At 46.7% G+C, this 19,520-nt stretch overlaps 1 protein-coding gene across 3 annotated transcripts in view; it reads left to right on the top strand.

Annotated features, from left to right (window-relative positions):
- The window catches only part of TRAM2 (translocation associated membrane protein 2), a 78,972-nt gene that overhangs the window by 34,158 nt on the left and 25,294 nt on the right, over window positions 1-19,520 (top strand). For 2 of the 3 annotated variants that reach the window (XM_082729363.1, XM_082729364.1), the window contains exon 2: window positions 7,096-7,159. In XM_082729363.1, the coding sequence (XP_082585489.1) occupies window positions 7,096-7,159 (64 nt within the window). Of the gene's footprint in view, window positions 1-7,095; window positions 7,160-14,392; window positions 14,433-16,729; window positions 16,818-19,520 lie in introns of those variants that run through there. The other variant, XM_082729365.1, reaches the window with a different exon arrangement.

Here is a 19,520-nt window from a genome sequence, read left to right as displayed (position 1 = left end):
GGGAAAGTCTGAGTTGAGCCCATCTGGCTGAGCTTGGGGACAAGGACATTTTATTTGGCCCTCCATATACTTCTCAGGAGGAAGGATTCCGAGCCCACTGTCCCTCAGGGGGTCAGGGTTCTCCACATGCTGCTTCTTGTGTTCCAGTCCCGAGGTGGGAGTGGTGGTCGTTGGGCAGCCATTGGAACAGAGTTGCTTCTATGAATCAGGCCTCACACCCTCTCCTGTCCTCAGTGGTTGTTCTTCCAGCCCAGCCTCTTCCAAGCGCCCACGCTTGGTTTTGTCTGCCAAGGAATGAACCAGCCAAACCCGAGGATGAAATGCTATCTAAGAGGAAAACCATGAGTTTGCTTTCACCGCGTTTCTTCTCTCTTATCTTTGGTGCCTGTATCTCAATTCGCACGGGAGAGACAACAGTTTGGGGCATTTGGGGAGCCTAGGTGTGCATAGGGTCTGTGGCTGGCTGGCTGGTGGGTAAGCTCAAGAGACCTTGCTTTCTTGCTCTGTCAGATACACGGGATACCCAGGCCCCATCCCCACAAGGTGGAGGAGCAGTAATACGGTTCAGACTTGGGGGAGGACCTCCCCAAGTTATCTGTGTAAGGCTGTGCTCCTGGGGGTTGATGGGAAGTGGGATCCAGAAGTGATAGCCTTTAAGAGCTGACAGTAGAGAGGATCTTTCAGGACATCCATTCTACCTGACTTGGCCTGGTCCTTTCTACCTTATCTGGACAATGGGGATATTATTAGTATCTCTCCTATACAGCTCTTGTGAGCATTCCATGCAATAATTTAGGTAATGCCCGTAGGACCATGCCAGGTGCTGACCGAGCACTTGATGACATTAACTGCCATAACTGTTGTTGCGAATGGGTGAGAAAACTGGGGTCCAGTGAGCTCACCCCCTGCCCCGCAGCAGACCTGGGCCTGGAATCCAAGTCCAGCATGCTTTGCTGGAAGCAGCTATTTGCCTAGCATCTCTGGTCTCCTTGCAAGCAAGAGCTCAGCTCCTTGTCCCCCTAAGAGACTATGGCACATGGACTGGTTTTAGTTTTGTTATGGCTTCATAGTCATGTGCTGGATGCTCTGAGTGAAAAAGTTCAACGAAGCTCTGTGTGTGTGTGTGTGTGTGTGTGTGTGTGTGAGAGAGAGAGAGAGAGAGAGAGAGAGAGAGAAGGGAGGGAGGGAGGGAGATATGGCCCCTCCTACATAATTTAGTGTTCTCCCTTTGCATTAGCATCTTAGCACATTTTCACTTTTAACCTTTCACCCACTGAGCCTGGGATTTAAAATGCTATTAAACCCCATAATGTTTCCTATAAACAGCCATAGAGAGATGGGAAATAATTGGAATGACATCTTTAATAGGCTCCTGTTTCTCAGCCCTGCGTGCTCTGTGAACCCAACAAGAACTTGCGGGAGGGGAACTTGGTCATTGCTCTGTCCTTGCTCTGAGGTTGGCAGAGGGTTATGGAGGGAGGTTTTGGAGGTGCCAAAGGACCTCCTTTGCACAGAGACCTTTTAAGCACAGAGAGTAGTTTTTATGCTGGAGAAATAGAACTGCTTCTTTGGAGTAGTCTTGTTTTTTAAATTAGTGAACATGGTGAATGAAGGAGCAGATCACTCCTTCCCCCTTCAGAGGGCTTCAGGAGAGCATTGAGCCGAATTTCTGGCTGCCCTTAGCCAAGGAGAAGGAGTTCCTGGACTGCATTTTTGTGGATCAGCTTCTTTCCTTCTTCCTCCTCTTTGCCTCTAGTAGATAGTTTTTGGTCCTCTCCTTCTCTTTCATGCTGCCGTTCTGTTTTATGTGCCGTACTGTGTATATCCTAAATCTGTTTTGGGGACACATTTTTTAAGAGTCAAACTGAACGTGCCTTTTCTGCTTATAAAGCTGTGAGGTGTCGGGAGGCCACTGTGTGTGTCGGGGCCGCACGTTGATCTTCTTCGTCTGTAAAGCTAGGAAACTGACATCAGCTGGCTGAGACGTAGTAAAGTGGAAGCAAGCGCAGCTGCCGACGGAGAAGGTGTATGGCCCAGAATGGTTTCTCCTGCTGCTGCCTGGGGCTTGGGGATGGAAAAATACTGGAATTTGGTGTTTTTGCCTTAATCAGAATCCTAGATCCTATTCTGTGAGACTCATGTTCAGAAAACATTTGTTAAGCATTCATCTGTGGTTACTATTACAGCTGCTTGCAGTGTTAGTTCATCAAGTAGGTATTTACAAGATACCCTATGACAGGCCCAGCACCGGGGACCCAGGGATGGGGGTGGAGAAAGGACATGACCCGAGCGTAAATGGGGGCAGATGACAGGCACAATCCTGGTTCCCCTGTTAAGTCTCTGTATTCATTTAACAGGCACTTACTAAGCGCTGGTTGTGTCCTAGACCCTACTTCAGGCTATGGATCGAAGCTAACCGAGACAAGTAAGACCCCCACTTCCCTCGTACTTCTCTTGCAGTGGAGGGAGAATTTAAAAGGAAGTAAAGATAAACCCCATGAAGTACACTACAATGGGTAAATTTTATAGTGCGCAAATTATACTTCAGAAAGGCGTTGCAAAGGAAAATATCTTGGTCCTTGTGCAGCTGGCAGTCAGGTCTGTCCCAACACAGTCGATCCTCACCCTTCACACATTTCGTGTCTGCCAATGCACCTACTCCCTAAAATTTATCTGTGACTCTGCAGTCAGCACTGGGCGATTCTGTAGTCATTTGTGGACATGCACACTGCAGTGGAAACTTTGAGTCACCCCCACGAGCACGTTCCCAGCTGAAGTCAAGCAAGACGATGGCTTGCCTTCTAGTTTCAGCCCTCCTGTTGTAAGCAAGTGTCCTTTTTGTGGTCTATTTTATGCCGCATTTTTTTTTTTCATTTTCACGTGTTTTGTTGCTGATTTTGCTGTTTAAAATGGTTCTCAGCCTGTGTGCACAAGTGCTGTCTATCGTTGATAAGCATGAGGAGGCTCCCGTATGCCCCACCGAGAACATACTTGTGTTAGATCAACCTCTGTAGGCGTGAATCGTGGTGCTGTTGCACGTGGGTTCAGTGTTCACTCTTCAGCTGTATATATTAAATAGAACATCTTTATTTTTTTTAAGATTTTATTTATTTATTTGACAGAGAGAGACACACAGCAAGAGAGGGAACACGAGCAGGGGGAGCGGGAGAGGAGGAAGCAGGCTTCCCGCTGAGCAGAGAGCTCGATGCAGGGCTCAATCCCAGGACCCTGGGACCATGACCTGAGCCAAAGGCAGACGTTTAATGACTGAGCCACCCAGGTGCCCCTAAATACAGCGTCTCTAAACAAAACCACACATAAGCAAGGTTGTATATTGATGGGTTGATGGAAATGTTGTGGCCAGAGACCATGTATTCCCATGTATTTCCACTAACCCAGTGTCCAGCGACTTCATTGAACAGAACTAATGTGAACAACAAGATGTGGCTGTCAGGGCTAGGGAAAGAAGACAGGTAGAGCCCGTGCACCAAATGTCTGTCTTCCTCAAGAAAAAAAAGTGGGAGGATTCTTTCAGGAGTTAGAGTAGTGGATTTATATACATTTATATACACCATCCGATCCTGTCTTATTTAGCTGAGCATTTTGGTATCCAATATTGGTGAATCTGTGGAAAATCTAATGAAAATGCTAGGATGTGTCAGGAAGTTTTTATTATATTCCTAGGTGTTTGTATGTTGACACAAGTCAACGGAAGTTGACCTAACGTTTTCCACGTAGCTAACTGTATTCACATACTTTGATATATGTTGAGATTTGTATTTTGGCCTATAGGATCCTGCAGTAACTGTTTCGCTGACAGAGCTAAAAATGTGATTTAAATGTTACTTATAAGGTGTAGCTCCTTTCGCATTTTTTTCACTCTTTTATCCCTTGGGACAAGTTACATAAACACAGCTCAAGTCATAATGTCAAAAATAAAATGAAATGAATCCCGAATGGACACATGCGTAGGAAGAGCTCTCAGAGAGCTGGCGTCAGACGTGTGGAGGGAGACGTCAGTATGGGCTGCTGAAGGGAAGAAAGCAAAGAACGCAGAGGGGATGTGAGGTTCTTATGTATTCCTGAATTGTTCAGTGCTTTCAGTGTATGTATTTCTTTAGAAATTAAAATAAAAATGTACTTAAGACATAAATTAATTAAATTCTGTGAAGGGCACAGGACAAGTTCCAAGACAGAGACTGGCCTGCCGGGCTTGCCCCAAGAAGATGGTGAGGGCTAGTCTCTGCCCGAGTGGCTTACAGACTTGGTTGCCCATGGGAGAGCTCTGGGCCGGTGCCCTAGAGGGTCAGATTTGGTGGGCTAGTGGTGACCCAGGCATAGGGATTTTAAAAGCTTCCCAGGGATTCGAATGTGCCAGCTGGAGTTGAACACCAGGACTCTACTAATGGAACTATACTATATCACAGAAATGGACTCTGGCCAACTTAAGGAGGCTCTCTGGGGGTTCGCACCATTGATGTGGCTCTGGGGTGCTCCAGGGCAGGGCTGTGCGAACTGCAGAGGAAGCATCTGGGTAGGCACATGGCACTGACCAGCCCATTCCTCCATTCCTGCCCCAAATACAGAGTCCAGGATAAAGTGTCTGATTGACTGGTCTTCTGTCCTGGGGGGAGAGTGTGGCCCTGTCAACCTTCCAGGAGGAAGCTGGTCACCAGAGTGACTGCCCCCCCCCCCCAACACACACATGCATGGACACAAATACACACACACACACAGCTGGGGAGAGGTGTTTCCCCAGGAAATGCTGATGCCTTCAGGAAGCGGGGAATGCTGGTCAGCCAAAAGCTCACTGGAGGCCCAGTGGAGGCCCACTCTATCCCACAAACTTACAAGATGGGTGTGTTTCCCGGATGAAACTGAATGGAGATTTGTGCCTAGAACACGTGCAGTGGTTGGTCAATACTTTCTTCTTGTCTGCCTTCCTTCTCTCTCTTCCCTCCTCCCACTTCCTCTGGCTCCCATGTCTTCTCTCGAAGGGCTGTCAGCCTGAGAAGACAAGGCTTACCCTCAGAGGAGTCATGGCAGACAGTAAAGAGTCAGGCATTTGGGTCAAGGATGCCCAACGGGAGTGGAGCTCAGGAGGGGACCCTCCGTTCCTACAGTGGTGGTGGGGGAGGGGCTTCATGATGGCATGATGGCATGTGGTGGGTTAGCACCCAGAAGGTGTCAAGAAGGATCTTGGGGGTGATAAGCACAGTGACAGAGAGGACGGCCAGAGTGATGGCAGTGGGGCAGCTCTCGTGAAAGAGTGGGAACAGAACAGCTTAGTGAAGCAAGCCAGCCCAGACTCAGCTTTCCATTCTCCGTCTTGCCCATGGAGTGGTTCCTGAGCCCTTCCCGTGTGCGTCTGGGTTAGTCCCTGTGTGCAGGGAGTGGCACGTGAGGAGAAATAAGAGGAGGAGTCAGAGAGGGTGGTGTGGGGGCCACAGTGCAAGATGCCTCCAGTAGAAGGTGTCCTCGGACTCCGTGAGCAGTTAGGGAAGGCTTCACGGAGGGGCTGCAGGTGAGCTGGGTTATGATGGATAAATCAGATTCTGATCAATAGGATTTGGTGGTGGGTGTCTGTGTGTGTGTGTGTGTGTGTGTGTGTCGGAGGGGGGAGTGTAATGAAGTAGGATACAAAGTGCGAGGGACTAAAATCCCCAAAAGGAAGTAGTGAGTAGCACATTTTGGCAGAAACAGTGTCCATCTGTTCTAAAGAAACACAGGCAGTTGGACAAGAAGGGTGGTTGGGAGCCCCCTGAAAAAGGTCTTGGTGGACCACAGTAGGAAGCTTTTGGGGTGGAGGCGGGGGAAAACCTGTGCGTTGGGATAGGGCTTTGTGTTTTCCAAAACGCCTTCTTATCCCTAGTCTCATTTGACTTTTTCCCTGCGAGCATGACCAAGCATGTCCCAGACAACAGCACAAACACATGCAAAGCCTCAGGCATTGCTGTGGACAAAGAGCAAAGGACACCTCGCTGCAGAGACATGGGGCTTGGTGACGGGAGAGTGGCCTGCAATGTGTCACTCACTCAGTTCCACGCTGCTTTTTGCTGTGCCCAGTGTACTCCCCCACCCCCACAGTACAGGCTTCAGACCTTTTTGTTTAGAGGAGAAGCAGTCAGTCATAGCTGAGGTGTACCCAGGGGCGTCCTCCCCTGCTTCGGAACAGTGTGGGTGGTGCTTCTGAGCTCCAGCTGCACATCGGAAACATCTGGGGAGCCTGAAACCGCACTAGCAGCTGGGCCAGTGCCACCCAGAGCAGCTGGAGGACCACGGATGTCCCTGATTTTGTGGACAAGGAGACTGAGGCTCAGAGTGCAAGTTCACACCCCTCGCTCATGGCAGAGGCTGCATGTGAACCCAGGTAGTCCATTTTGATCCGTAAGTCCAAGCTTTGAATCCCCGCGTTCGGTCCGCTCTTCCTTCAGATGGAGTTGCTCGAGTACTGATTTGGCAGGTAGCAGCCAGGTGGCAGGCTAAACCAGGCACAGCCCAAGTGAGATTTTCGAGGCAGCTTTCGAAATAAACAACCAGCTGCGTGGGGTGTTCCGTCTTGCCCCGGGCCCCCCGGCACAGTGGATGTGAACTTCGCAGTTGCAGTTCTCGCTTTCTGAAGCTCGGGTGTCAACTTCTGGGGCTGCTGGCCAGCATGTGGTTAACCAGCATGCCGGGGACACCTCAGCTCCATGGAAACTTCTTGAAGTCGGAGTCATTTTCTACCTGTTCCTGTCTTCCACAGCGCCCGTGCCTAGGACTGACTTACTCAATACTTGAATGGATGGCAGGCGGGTCTGTGCGCTTAGCCTCCGACCTCTCAGTGTGTGGTTTTATCTGCAGCAAGTACAAGCCTAGATACCGCCCAACGCCCCCTGTTGTTGTTTTGTTTATTTTTAGTGCAGGCACTGGGAGGCGGAACAGTCAAGAAACACAGGGAAACAAACAAACAAACAGTTCTACCTTTTGTGATAGGACAGGCCTTCAGGTCTGAGATGCAAACAGAAAGGGCCCTGGGGGCTGGTAGCAGGATCCCCTTGTTTCTTTCGATGTGGCCAAGAAGCTGAATTGGAACATTTTTCCTTTCTTTTACAGGTCACCGCCAAGACTGCCTTCCTATTTATTTTACCTCAGTATAACGTTAGTGTGCCTACAGCAGGTAAGAAAAGCATGAGTCCCCGTCTTGCACTGGCCCCGTGAACTCAGAAGGCCTTGGAAAGCTTACTGTTCCTGTGTACATGCACGGTCTTCTTAGCTGTTAAAGCTCAGCCTCCCACATCCTAGCTCTGCTAAGAGATAGCCTCAAGCCACGTGCAGCCCTCGGCCCACGCCTCTGCCCTCTCAGGCCCGTCAGGTCCTACCATCAGGAACCGGGCACTGCACCCCTCTTCCAGTAGCAGAGTGCTGGGCAGCCTCTTGGTGAATACTGGAGGAATTTCTGTTTGCTGAATCTAGTTCTTTCTTCATTGGTACAGAGGGGAATCATCTTGTCTTCAAGAGGAGAATCTCTTCTTTGTCTGACTCTCCCAGTGACTCGCTGAAGGATTCTGGGGGCAGTCCCTTACCCCATGGCCTCCAGAGGATGTAGACTCGGGGAAACTGGGCTTTGGGGCAGCCCGATCCATTCCCTTATTTGAGAGTCAAGCTGTGGGGCACTAGAGAGAGAGGAGGACAACTCCATGCTCAGGAAAGGAGAGACAGGAGCCCCATGGCCAGTGCAGATGGTGACCCTGGCGCACTCCGGCCCTGGCAGGCAGGGAGGGTTGTCGCACTCGGTGCCGTGTGGTCTGAGGTCCGATTACGCCTTCTCTGCTCCTGTCCCTCAGCTCTTTTATTAAAATTGAAGTAAAGTCAGAACACAGTGTTACACGAGCTATTCCTGTCTCCTGAAAATCCTAGTACCTCAGTTGCCTCTAGATCCAGTGGTCCATATGATTTACTAACTTAAAAAAGCATTTAGCTTTTATCCCCTTTTTTAAAGATTTACTTGAGAGAGGGAGAGAGCAAGAAGGAGAGTGAGCGAGAGAGAGCCCTGGAGCATGAGCAGGGGGAGGGGTACAGGGAGGGAGAAGGAGAGAGAATTCAAGCAGCAGCTCAGCTCCTGCTGAGTGGAGCCCAACAACTCGGGTCTCCATCCCAGGGCCCAAAGGTCGTGACCGGAGCTGAAATCTAGAGTCAGATCTAGAGTCTGAGCCACCCAGGCGTCCCCTTTTTTCCCTGTTTTTTAAGAAAGTTGTGATAAAACACCCATAACACACAATTTACCATCGTTTTATAATCCTTTCTAAGTGTAAGTCCAGGGGCGTTAAGCACATTCACATTGTGCAACCGTCACCACCGTCCATCTCCAGAACTCTCTGTCTCGCAACACTGACGCTCCGGACTCATTAAGCAGTAGCTCCTCACCCCACCCCCTGCCCTTCAGCTTCTGACAACTTCCTTGCTACTTCCTGCCACTATGAAATTTGATGACTCTAGGTAGTTTATTTAGGTGGAATCATATAGTATTTGTCCTTTTGTGACTGGTTGAAATTTACTTTTGTATAGAAACGTTTTTCAAAATACATGTATGTGACATGTGACACTCTGAGGAAATTTATAAAATGTAGATAAACATAGGAAGATAAAAATCACACAGGACACCATCACCCAGTTAACCACCACAGTTGACTATTGATTCATAACCCACTATTTTTGCTTTTAGTAGATGATGAGCCTTCTTCCCATGCCATTAATTATTATTCTGTTCAGTAAAATATTTTGAAAAACTGCAGAGTATTTCTTAATAGGGATTACTACAGATTATCTGTTCAATCCCGTGTTATTGGATATTTAAGTTTCCAGCTTCTGTTTTAAACACTGCTACTATTATCATCCTTGGGACTAAATTTTAATGTGAATTTATGATTATTTTTCAGGATACATTCCTATTACTGGAATTTCAGGGTCAAGTACTAGGTATATTTTAAAGGTTTTATATATATATGCATTTATATATATATGCATTGTCAGAATACCCTCTGTCATCTAATTCTTGTGACCCATAAGTCCTAAGTTTTTAGGGTTGGTTTTGTTTGTTTGTTTGTTTTTCAAATTTAAAATGGACAGGCCTTTTCTTTTTTTAGTGTTAGAATGCCAGTGTATTAATTTATAAAAAGATCCAGCTATCAGATGTTGTATTGGTATTTTCATTGCATTTCTCCCTGAAGTCCATTTATATGGGATGCCAGATCATAACCCAACACTGCTTTATTAATTTAGCATGAGAAAACATGATCCTGAGGACTCCAGGAGCTGATGCGCGGGTGACCAGAGCATGCTTTTATTGTAGGAAGGGCCTCGGAGATACTGTGGGTTCGGTTCCAGACCACCGTTGTAAAATGAGTAGTGCCGTAAAGCAAATCAGGTGAATGTTTTGGTTTCCCCGTGCATATAAAAGCTGTGTCTACACTCTCCTGTAGCCTGTTAAGTGTGCAGTAGCATGAAGTCTAGAAAGCAGAGTACGCACCTTAAGTAAAAAGTAGTTTCTTGATAACAAATGCTAGCCACCATCTGAGCCTTCAGGGAGTTATAATCTCTGATCACAGATGATTGCTGCAAACATAATAATAACAAAAGCCTTTGAAATAGTTTTAGAGTTACCAAAATGTGACACAGAGGCAAGTGAGCAAATGCTGTTGGGAAAATGGCACCAACACACTTGCTTGACACAGGGTTAAACACATTAACCCTTCAATGTGTTTAAAAAAAAAAAAAAAAAGCAGTGTCTGCAAAGGGCCATAAAATGAGATATGCCTGTGTGTGTAAAGCCAGATCACAAGCAGAGAGTTGATTTTTGAGTTTGAAACATTCCCAGAGAAATTAGCAGGCAAGTGATACCCTAAAAGAACCTGTCTCCCACTGGGATGAGAAGGTAGACTTCTGGCTCCAGGGCTGAACCTGGAACCTCTGAGCATGAAGTGCTTCCCGCCAGGATTTGGAGGTATGCCACCATTGATCATATCATGCTCTCATTTATTTTATTGCTTTGTTTTTATTTTATTTTTATTTTTTTTTAAAGATTTTATTTATTTATTTGACAGAGAGAGATTACAAGTAGACAGAGAGGCAGGCAGAGAGAGAGAGAGAGAGGGAAGCAGGCTCCCCGCTGAGCAGAGAGCCCGATGCAGGACTCGATCCCAGGACCCTGAGATCATGACCTGAGCTGAAGGCAATGGCTTAACCCACTGAGCCACCCAGGTGCCCCTTATTGCTTTGTTTTAAAGATTTATTTATTTACTTGAAAGGCAGGGGGAGGGGCAGAGGGAGAGGAAGAGAGAGAGAATCCTCAAGCAGACTCCCAGCTGAGCCTGAAGCCTGACACGGAACTCAATCCCAGGACCCTGAGATGGAATCAAGAGTCTTTATGGAATCAAGACCTGAGCCTGGAATCAAGAGTCAGACACTTAACTGAGGCACCCAGGCACCCCTCATTTGTTTGTTTTAAATAATTAATGAATTGATCAATCAATCCAGACAAATATGTATGTGCCTCCTTGACTGCAAGTCCTGGGGGTTAAGTAATTTATAAAACATTTTTGATTTCTTTCTCTTTTTTTAAGAAATTTTTAAAAAATTTTTATTAAAAAACAATCTGGAATTTTTATTAAAAAACAATTGATGAACAAAGCGGTAAGAATTCCGAGTTCTCAGAAACCATGAAGAAGCAAGAAGAGTAAAGTGACATAAAGTTTTTAATTTTCATTTTCAATTTTTTTATTTGGGTAGAGCTGACATACAATGTTACATTAGTTTCAGGTGTACAAGTTAGTGAACAGACATTTTGCTGGGCTCACCACAAGTCTAGCTAGTCTGTCACCATTCAATGTTGTTACAATATCTCTGACTATATTCCTTATGCTATGCTTTTCATTCCTGTGACTTACTCATTCCGTAACTAGAAGCATATATCTTCCCTACTCCTCCCCCCCATTTTGCCCATCCTCTTCCCTTCTCCCTTCTGGCAACCATCAGAGAACAATACAGTTTGTTCTCTGTATTTATAGGACTGATTCTGCTTTTTTTTTTTTTTTTTTTTTGCTTTTTTTTCTTTCTTCCTCATCTTCTTCTCCCCCCCCCCCCTTTTTTTAAAGTAGGCTCCTTGCCTAGTGTGGAGCCCAACACGGGGCTTGAACTTACAACCTGGAAATCAAGACCTGAGCTGAGATCAGGAGTCAAGACGTTTAACTGACTGAGCTACCTAAGAGCCCTTGATTCTGCTTTTTGTTTATTCATTTCCTTTGTTTTTTTAGATTCTACATATAAGTGAACTCATATGGTATTGTCTTTCTCTGATTTATATTACTTAATGTAGTACCTTCTAGATCCATCCTTGTTGTTGTATATGGCAGGATCTCATCCTTTTTTATGGCTGTGTAATATTCTGTTCTCTCTATATATTCTGTGTTAGTATAGACACACGCACACACGCACACATGTACCATATCTTCCTTATTCATGGATGAACACTTTGGTTGCTTCCATGTCTCAGCAACTATAAATAATGCAGTAGTAAACAAAGGGACACATCTTGTCTTTTTGAGTGAGTGTTTTCTCTTTCTTTGGGTAAATATCCAGTAGTAGAATTATTGGGTCTATGGCATTTCTATTTTTAATTTTTTGGACCAATTTACATTCCCACTGGCAGTGCATGTGGGTTCCCTGTTCTCCACATCCTCACCAACACCTGTTAGTTTTTTGTCTCAGTCTAGCCATTCTGACAAGTGTGAGGTATTCTTGTTGTATTGGTTTGCATTTCCCTGATGATGAGTGATGTTGAGTTACTTTCCACCTGTCTGTTGGCCATCTGTATGTCTTCTTTGGAAACATATCTGTTCAGGTTGACTATGCATTTTCAATTAGATTATTTGGTTTTTTGGCATGGAGTTGTAGGAGTTCTTTACATATGTTAGATATTAGCCCCTTACCAGATAGATCATTTGCAAGTATCTTTTCCCATTCTGTAGGTTGCCTTTTTGTTTTGTGGACTATTTCCTTGGGTGTGCAGAAGCTTTTTTTTTTTTTTTTTTTTGCTGTAGTCCCAATGGTTTGCTTTTGCTTTTGTTTCCCTTAGGAGACATTTCTAGAAAAATGTTGCTGTAGCTGATGTCAGAGAAATTACAGCCTTTGTTCTCTTCTTGGATTTTTATGGTTTCAGGTCCCACATTTAGGTCTTTAATCCATTTTGAGTTTATTTGTGTGCGTGATGTCAGAAAGTGGTCCAGTTTCTTTTGCGTGTGGCTCTCCAGTTTTCCCAACACTATTTATTGAAGAGACTGTCTTTCCCCCATTGTGTATTCTTGCCTCCTTTCTCATAGATTCATTGACCATAGAAGCATAGGTTTATTTCTGGGCTCTCTCTTCCAATATGTAGATCATATTTTTTTTGTGTGCACAAAACATGTCTGATTTCTGACTCCTAGAGCTCACCGTTTATGAGGGCGGGATAGATAATAAATGAGTAAACAATAAAAAAATTGTGGTTGTGGTTGGGGTAGTGAAGGGAATAAAACGTATGTGTGATAAAGAAAGATGAAAAAAGTAAGGACAGAAGATGTTGCCAAGAAGCTGACATTGGGGCTGAGTATGTATGACAAGTTGTGTTGGGGCAAGTGGGGGGGAAGGGGGAGTCCAGGCAGAAGAAAGAACATTCCAGGCACAGGGATTAGCATGTGTGAAGGCCTCAAGTGAGAAACAAATATCTTGGCACATTCTAGTGCCTGAACGAAGGCCAGTGTGACGGGGCCAGCTGGGTTTGGCATTTTTCTAGGGTGCGGTTATTGAATTCTGCTCCTGGCATCCCCTTCCAGGCCAGAACAAGGCCTTGGTAAAGGTGAAGGCACGTTATAATCCATACTGAGACGAGGAGGTTTCAGTTACTCTAGGAAGAGAAGATGAAGTATTGTTCAGTAGTATCTCTTGTTTAAATCTTGCCACCTGGGGCTATTTGAAATATGACAAGCAAATAACGAAGAGTGGCAATGAAATCAGAACAGCCAGCTTCATTTTGTGTGGGGCCTCCTTACACGGCAGCTCTGTATGGTCATGTTTGGTTTGTAAGTACAGGAGGAAAGCAAACTCCTCCAGGGAAAACAGCAGTTCACAATAATGGGTCTGTTGAGGTTGCGATTTTTAGAACCTTCCTCCCAAATCTCTTTGAGGCCAAGGGTGCTTGGGAACATACCCTTTTAGTATAAGCTGGGTAAATTCTGATTTCTAAGGTTTCTTTAAATTTTGTGTAACTTTGCTCTGTTCAACATTTATTTACTTATTTTTCAGTTTGTCATTTATTTATTTTAAAGATTTTATTTGTTTATTTGAGATAGAAAGATAGAGAAAGAGAGACTAGGAGCAGGGGACCAGAGGGAGAGGGAGAAGCAGGCTCCCTGTTGAGCAAGGAGCCTGTTGCGAGGCTCGACCCCAGGACCCCGAGCCCAAGGCAGACGCTTAACTGACTGAGCCAACCAGGCAGCCCTCGGTTTGACATTTAAATTTGAATTTTAGTAGAGCAGTGACTGTGTTCATTTAAAAACAGTCTGCCATTTCTGACTCCCTGTGTCTTTCCTCGGCTGAGGTTGTCAAGTTCTGCAGACAATAACTAAAGGTAATGTTGATGAGTTTCTCGCCTCTGCTCTTCTCTCTTTCCTCCTCCTAGCTCCCTGCATCGATTTATAGGCTAAGGTCACAAAAGTGCCACAAACTGAGTGGCTTACCAAGAGAGATTCATTGTCTCACAGTTCTGGCGGCAAGAAGTCCAAGGTCAAGGCATCAGCAGGGCCATGCTCCCTCTGCAGGCTCTGGGGCAGGGTTGGTCCCAGCCCTCCGTCCTGGCTTCTGGTTCCTTGGCTTGTGGCAGCAGAAAACGCCTCTCTTCATATGGGATTTGCACTGTGTGCATTCAGTCTCCACGTCCACGTTTTCTCTTTTTATAAAAACATCAGTTACATTAGGTTAGGGGCCCACTGTACCCCAGTCTGTGACCTCGTCTTCACTCACGGCATCTGCTACGATTCTGTTTCTAAATAAGGGCATGTTCTGAAGTGGCAGGGGTTAGGACTTCAACAGATGAATTTGCAGGGATGCAATTCAACTCATAATACCAGCCCTAAGCATATGATTTTGTCCCATTATAACGATCTGGCTAAGCAGATTAAGCCCCAGTCAGAGAAATGGGCATTATTGTTATAGTAATAAGCTGTGCGCCTCTTGATGGAATGCCTACCATGCCAGCATCCTTGTGTTTTTCTTTACAGTCAACAGCCGTGAAGCAGGAAGTGTTCCATATTACCAAATCCCTACTGTCCTTATTCCCATTTTGCTATCCTGTTAGGGTCGCCAGACTTAGCAAACAGAAATCCAGGACTGCCAGTTAAATTTGGAATTTCAGATACACAGTGAGTATTTTCTGTTTTCTCTTTTCCTATGAGTATATCCCAGATTATACGTGCTACATAATTATACTAGAAAATTATTCTTTATCAATCTGAAATTTAACTGGCTTTTTTTTTTTTTTCCTGAGTAGGCTCCACTCTGGGCAGGACCCAAGCCGAGACCCAGAGTTGGGCACTTAACTGACCCAGGTGCCCCAGTCGCCTTGGGTTTTATCTGGCAACCACACACCCTGTCCAGCTCTGGCAAGGAATAAAATGCCCGGTTTCTGGTCTTACCATTAGACTCCAAGTCTTCTTCCTGTTGAAAATACCACAGAGTGTCAGTGTTATGGCCAGAAATAGAACGTAAAAGCTCAGAAAAAGATTCTTTACACAGACCCTTCCAATCCAGAGCTGGTGACACCAGATGGGTTTTTACAAGGTCGAGCATTTACAAGGTTGTTTTGCATTGTGCCATTAATTCGCCCAGTGACTCAAGGTCGCTGGCTTTTCTTCTGTCCTAAAACAGGTGACCCCAGCTGGGCTTAACATTTATGAGGTTGTTTTGGGTTGTGCCGCTCATTGGCTCAGTGGTCTCAGGAGCACTGCTTAACATTTGTTGTCTCCAACCTTCTGCAAAACTGAGAGCTGTGGTCCTGGTCTCAAGCCCATGTGTTTCCTGAATACAAGAAGCCCTGAGAGTCCTCTCAAGGGATTGCCCCTCAGATTGTCCTCAGCCCCACACTGTTCACATTGTCTGGGGACTCACTAGACATGCAGTCTCCCAGGCCCCACCATGCAACTACTGCGTCAGATCTTGTTTTAAAACAAAACAAAACAAAACAACAAAAAACATGTATTTATTTGTTTGAGAGAGAGAGCGAGAAAGAGTATGCGTGCTCTCGAGCAGGGGGTGGGCTGAGGGAGAGAGAGAATCTGAAATGGACTCCTGGCCGAGCGTGGAGCCCGATGAGATCATGAAGTGAGTGGAAACCAAGGGTCAGCCAGTGAACCCACTGAGCCACTCAGGTGCCCCCAGCTCTTGCTATTTAAGAAGATCCACAGGTGATTCCTGTGAAGACTGAGAAGTGCTGTTCTCAGTGTCCTTCATAAAAAGCACCAGGCAGGCTTTCACATGACCCTGCGCTTGTGGACACACTCAGCCCTGAACTCGTTTGCATTTTTCTCTGCTCTCCCAGTTTTGGTTGTTCTAGAACACTTTGGTATGGAGGGAGCGGGTGGAGGGAGGTGAGGAGTACCACGGGGTAGCTTTGGGTTCAAGCTGTGTGGTAGCTCCCAAGAAGTCATGGCTGTGTTTGTAAGGCTCTGTGTGAGTGGAGGTGGTGGTCTGTGTGGGTGGAGGTGGTGGTCGCTGTGCATTCCCGAGCCCACCTGTTGCTGCTCCCCTTGATTAACAAGGCTGGGCGGGGGCGGGAGCTCTTCAGGAGAAGGGTTTGTTTTGTAGTCCTTGAAGGTGACAAGGACACATCCCAGGCTTTCGTGGTCGTCAATGGTGGCTTTATCGCCCCAAGCAGCTGGTGGCATTTTGCAGCTGGGAATGTGAAGGCCAGGGACTAGCCCCACCAGCGCTCGGCTGTTGTTCCCACGGTCCCTGGTAGGACGAGACACACCACCCTGTAAACTCCCAACAGACAGATGGTTTTCAGGCCTCTTTCAGCGGAACGCCTTTGTCCAGGGCTCAGGGCGTGTTTTTGCTCCCTGTGCTGCCTGGCGGGAATTACCCTTGTCTCCTGCTTGAAAGACTGGCATCACATAGCAGACTGAGCCCCTGTTTGTCAGATAAGCTTGTGGGGGACAAAAGGGAAGAGACAGGTGGGCAGCAGTGGCTCTGGAGACAGTCTTGCTTGATGATGGAGCAAGCTACCCACCTTGGAGGGGGTTGAGACACACAGAGCTCCCTTCCCAGGGACCCACCCCAGGCTGGGCTGTTTCCACTGCGTGCAGCACCCGGGCCCAGGGAAGCCAGGGAAGGCTGGGTTTGTGAGGTGGGGCCGTGGGGAGAGGTGGGGAGAACCACCAGGGAGGCAGAGACCTGGCTCTGTCCTGGCCCCTCAGGTCAAACAGCCCCCAAGATTCCCTTTGGCCCTACAGTCCTGTTTGTATAAGTAAGAAATGAACCCACATTCCCCAGTGTCCCTGGCCTTACTGGTCAACCTTCTGAAAAAGATGGGGAGTCTCTGACCAGGACTTATAGCCAGCCCTGAACTTGATTTCCAACCGCCCCCCCCCCCCTGCCAAGTAAACTGAATGAAACTTGTTATTAAACTTACTGCCTTCCTCTGTTTGGTCTGCTCAAACAGAATCCCACAGACTGGGTGGCTTATAAACAACAGAAACTTCTTTCTCACCGGTCAGGAGGCTGGAAGTCTGAGATGGGAGCACGGTCAGGTGAGGCCCCTCTTCCAGGAGTCCTGTCAGGGTGGAGGGTCCTGGGAGCACCGGGGGTTCCCTTGTAAGGGCCCAGCTCCACAAAGGCTTCACCTCATGACCTAAGTACTCCCAGGGCCCCTACCTGTAACACCTCTCATCGGGTTAGGACTCCAGGAAGTGAATTTGGAGCTGGAAGCAGGGACACCTTCAGAGCAGGGCACCGATTATTGAAGCCCAACAATTGTGTAGAGAAGCTGGCAAACCGTAAGTGGTTGGCTCAGTGAATTTTCACGACTGAACACATCAACGCCTCCAGTGACCCCTTCAGCCTAGACCTGATTTTCTCCAGGTCCCTGTTACGGCCCAGAGGACTCCTCCCCTTCAGTGTGTAGTTTTAGAGGTTTAAGTGAGTGGAACCCTGAGTGCCTGTGGCTGAGGTTCACCAGCCAGAAGTCGAGCAATGGCGTCCTTGACCTGCTGCGTCTGCCATTCTCTTGTCTACTCTGGCGAGTTTTTTTGCTCTTTTCCTTCCCTCCCACACATCATCTGACCCAGACCCCATCCCACATTTTGCTTCTTCACATTCCCGTCTTTCCTGATCCAATATTGTCTTCTGTCTAGCTTGGGTAATTGTTTTCTTATTCAGTTCTTACTGAAATAGTTTTATTTTATTTTATTTTATTTTTTTAAGATTTTATTTATTTATCAGAGAGAGAGGGGGAGAGAGGGAGCACAGGCAGACAGAATGGCAGGCAGAGGCAGAGGGAGAAGCAGGCTCCCTGCTGAGCAAGGAGTCCCATGTGGGACTCCATCCCAGGACGCTGGGATCATGACCTGAGCCGAAGGCAGCTGCTTAACCAACTGAGCCATCCAGGCGTCCCTTACTGAAATAGATTTTGTTTAACAGTGGACTTGTTGACATTGTTATCTTTATCCAGGGGGAAGAGGAAAAACTGTGATTCTAGATTTTTCTTTTTCTTTCCTTTTTTTTTTTTTTTGCACATGATCCTTGAAGAGTTATTTTTCCTTTGTGGCTCTCAGTGAATTTTTATTTTTATTTATTTTTTTATAAGCTCACACTTGCCTGCATGTAGACGTGCTGTTTGTTGTCTGCACAGGTGGATTGTAGATCGAAGCCTCACGTTTGTAAACTGCAGGGGTGCTGAGTGTGTGCTTGGCGCCTCGGAATCATTGCTGTATTTCTTCCTGGCAGCCATGAGGTATGGGGTTTACAACCTTGTAAAAAGGAATGGTACTTCAAGAAAACAGTTCCAGAGTTAGGCCCTTTCATGAAAGTATCCTTTTCTTATCTATTTTACTAGAAAACTGGTGAAAATCTATCCCAAATCCTGTAACTTGGAGTTAAAATGGTATCCTTGACGATTCCCCAGCTTGATCTTTAGTTACCTGGATGGAGGGGCGTTTGTGTGTGTGAGGAAGGATTATATAAGGGCCGGTATTTTTTGCTAGGGCTGCTGTGACAAAGGACCACAGACCCAGTGGCTTCAGTAACAGGAATTCATTGTATTACGGTTTTGGAGGCTAGAAGTGCCAAGATCAGGGTGTTGGCAACTTGGTTCATTTGAAGGCCTATTCCTTCCTATTCCTTTTTGAAGGCCTATTCCAGGCCTCTCTCCTCAGTGTATAGATAAATGGCCGCCTTGCCCATGTGTGTGTCTGTATTTCCACTTTCCCCTTTTTGTAAGGATACCAGTAAAGTTGGATTAGAGCTCACTCACATTAATCTCATTTTTAACTTGATGACCTCTGTAAGGACCCCGTGTCCCCATGAAGTCATGTTCTGAGGTGGTGGAGGTCAGGACTTCAACTTAATCATTTTGGGGGGATGGTGAGGAAGAAGCCACATTCAACTCCTAACAGCCGAGTGCATGAGTGCCTCGGTGATGCTTGTAGCTCTGATGTCCCCGGCCAGAGCTTCCGGTTCTGGAGGCCAGTGAGTGCGTGGAGCCTGGCCGACAGAGCAGGAGTATGGTCAGCATGCTGCCCTTTGAGGCTCCATGCCCCACGCCTGTCCTCCACCCCATTCACCTCCTGGCACCTCGAGGAGAAGGCAGGCCTTCGGGGTTTAACAGATGCACCATCTGTAGGATTTGAAGGGAGGCAGAAGGCCAAGAGGCCTTGGCCCCTGTCACTGGCCGCATGCTTGGGGGCTTGGCCCACCCCTCACTAGCTGTTGGCCTCACACTTCAGTTGCCAGGTGGGCAAAATGGGCAAAATGCATGGGCTTCCTGGGAGAGGTGACTGATGCCACTTACAAGATGTGTTCACTACCATGCCTGGCGCAAAGCGTGTGCTCAGTAAATAGATGGTTGTTCGTAGTCTGGATCCTAAATAAGCACCCTAATGGGAGTACTTCCTGTGTGTAGTGCGTGGTGATGGTTGTTCTTTTACCTTCGGATTCTGGTAGAAGCGTCATAATGATCCTGTCTGTTTGTGTAGCCCTTCACGGTTTGTAAGTCCGTTATCTCATCCTTCTGCCTTTGATGGAGTAAGGTAGATGGCCTGATCCTCCTTGTCTGGGGGGATGAGTGCGAGCAGGGAGACCCTGGTCGCATGATGGGTTCCAGAGATGAGCTTTGGGTCTCTCCATCTAGTCTGGGTCTCTGTGGTAAAAAAATAAAATAAAATAAAAAAATAAAATAAAATAAAATAAAGCAGTAAGGTGGGAAAGACAACACCTCCTACTTTTATTTGTACAAA

Source organism: Mustela nivalis, assembly GCF_964662115.1.
Source record: "Mustela nivalis genome assembly, chromosome: 5".
NCBI classification, from domain to species: Eukaryota; Metazoa; Chordata; class Mammalia; order Carnivora; family Mustelidae; genus Mustela; species Mustela nivalis.
The sequence above is the reverse complement of the archived record's forward strand: the minus strand, read 5'-3'. Positions and strand labels throughout refer to the sequence as shown.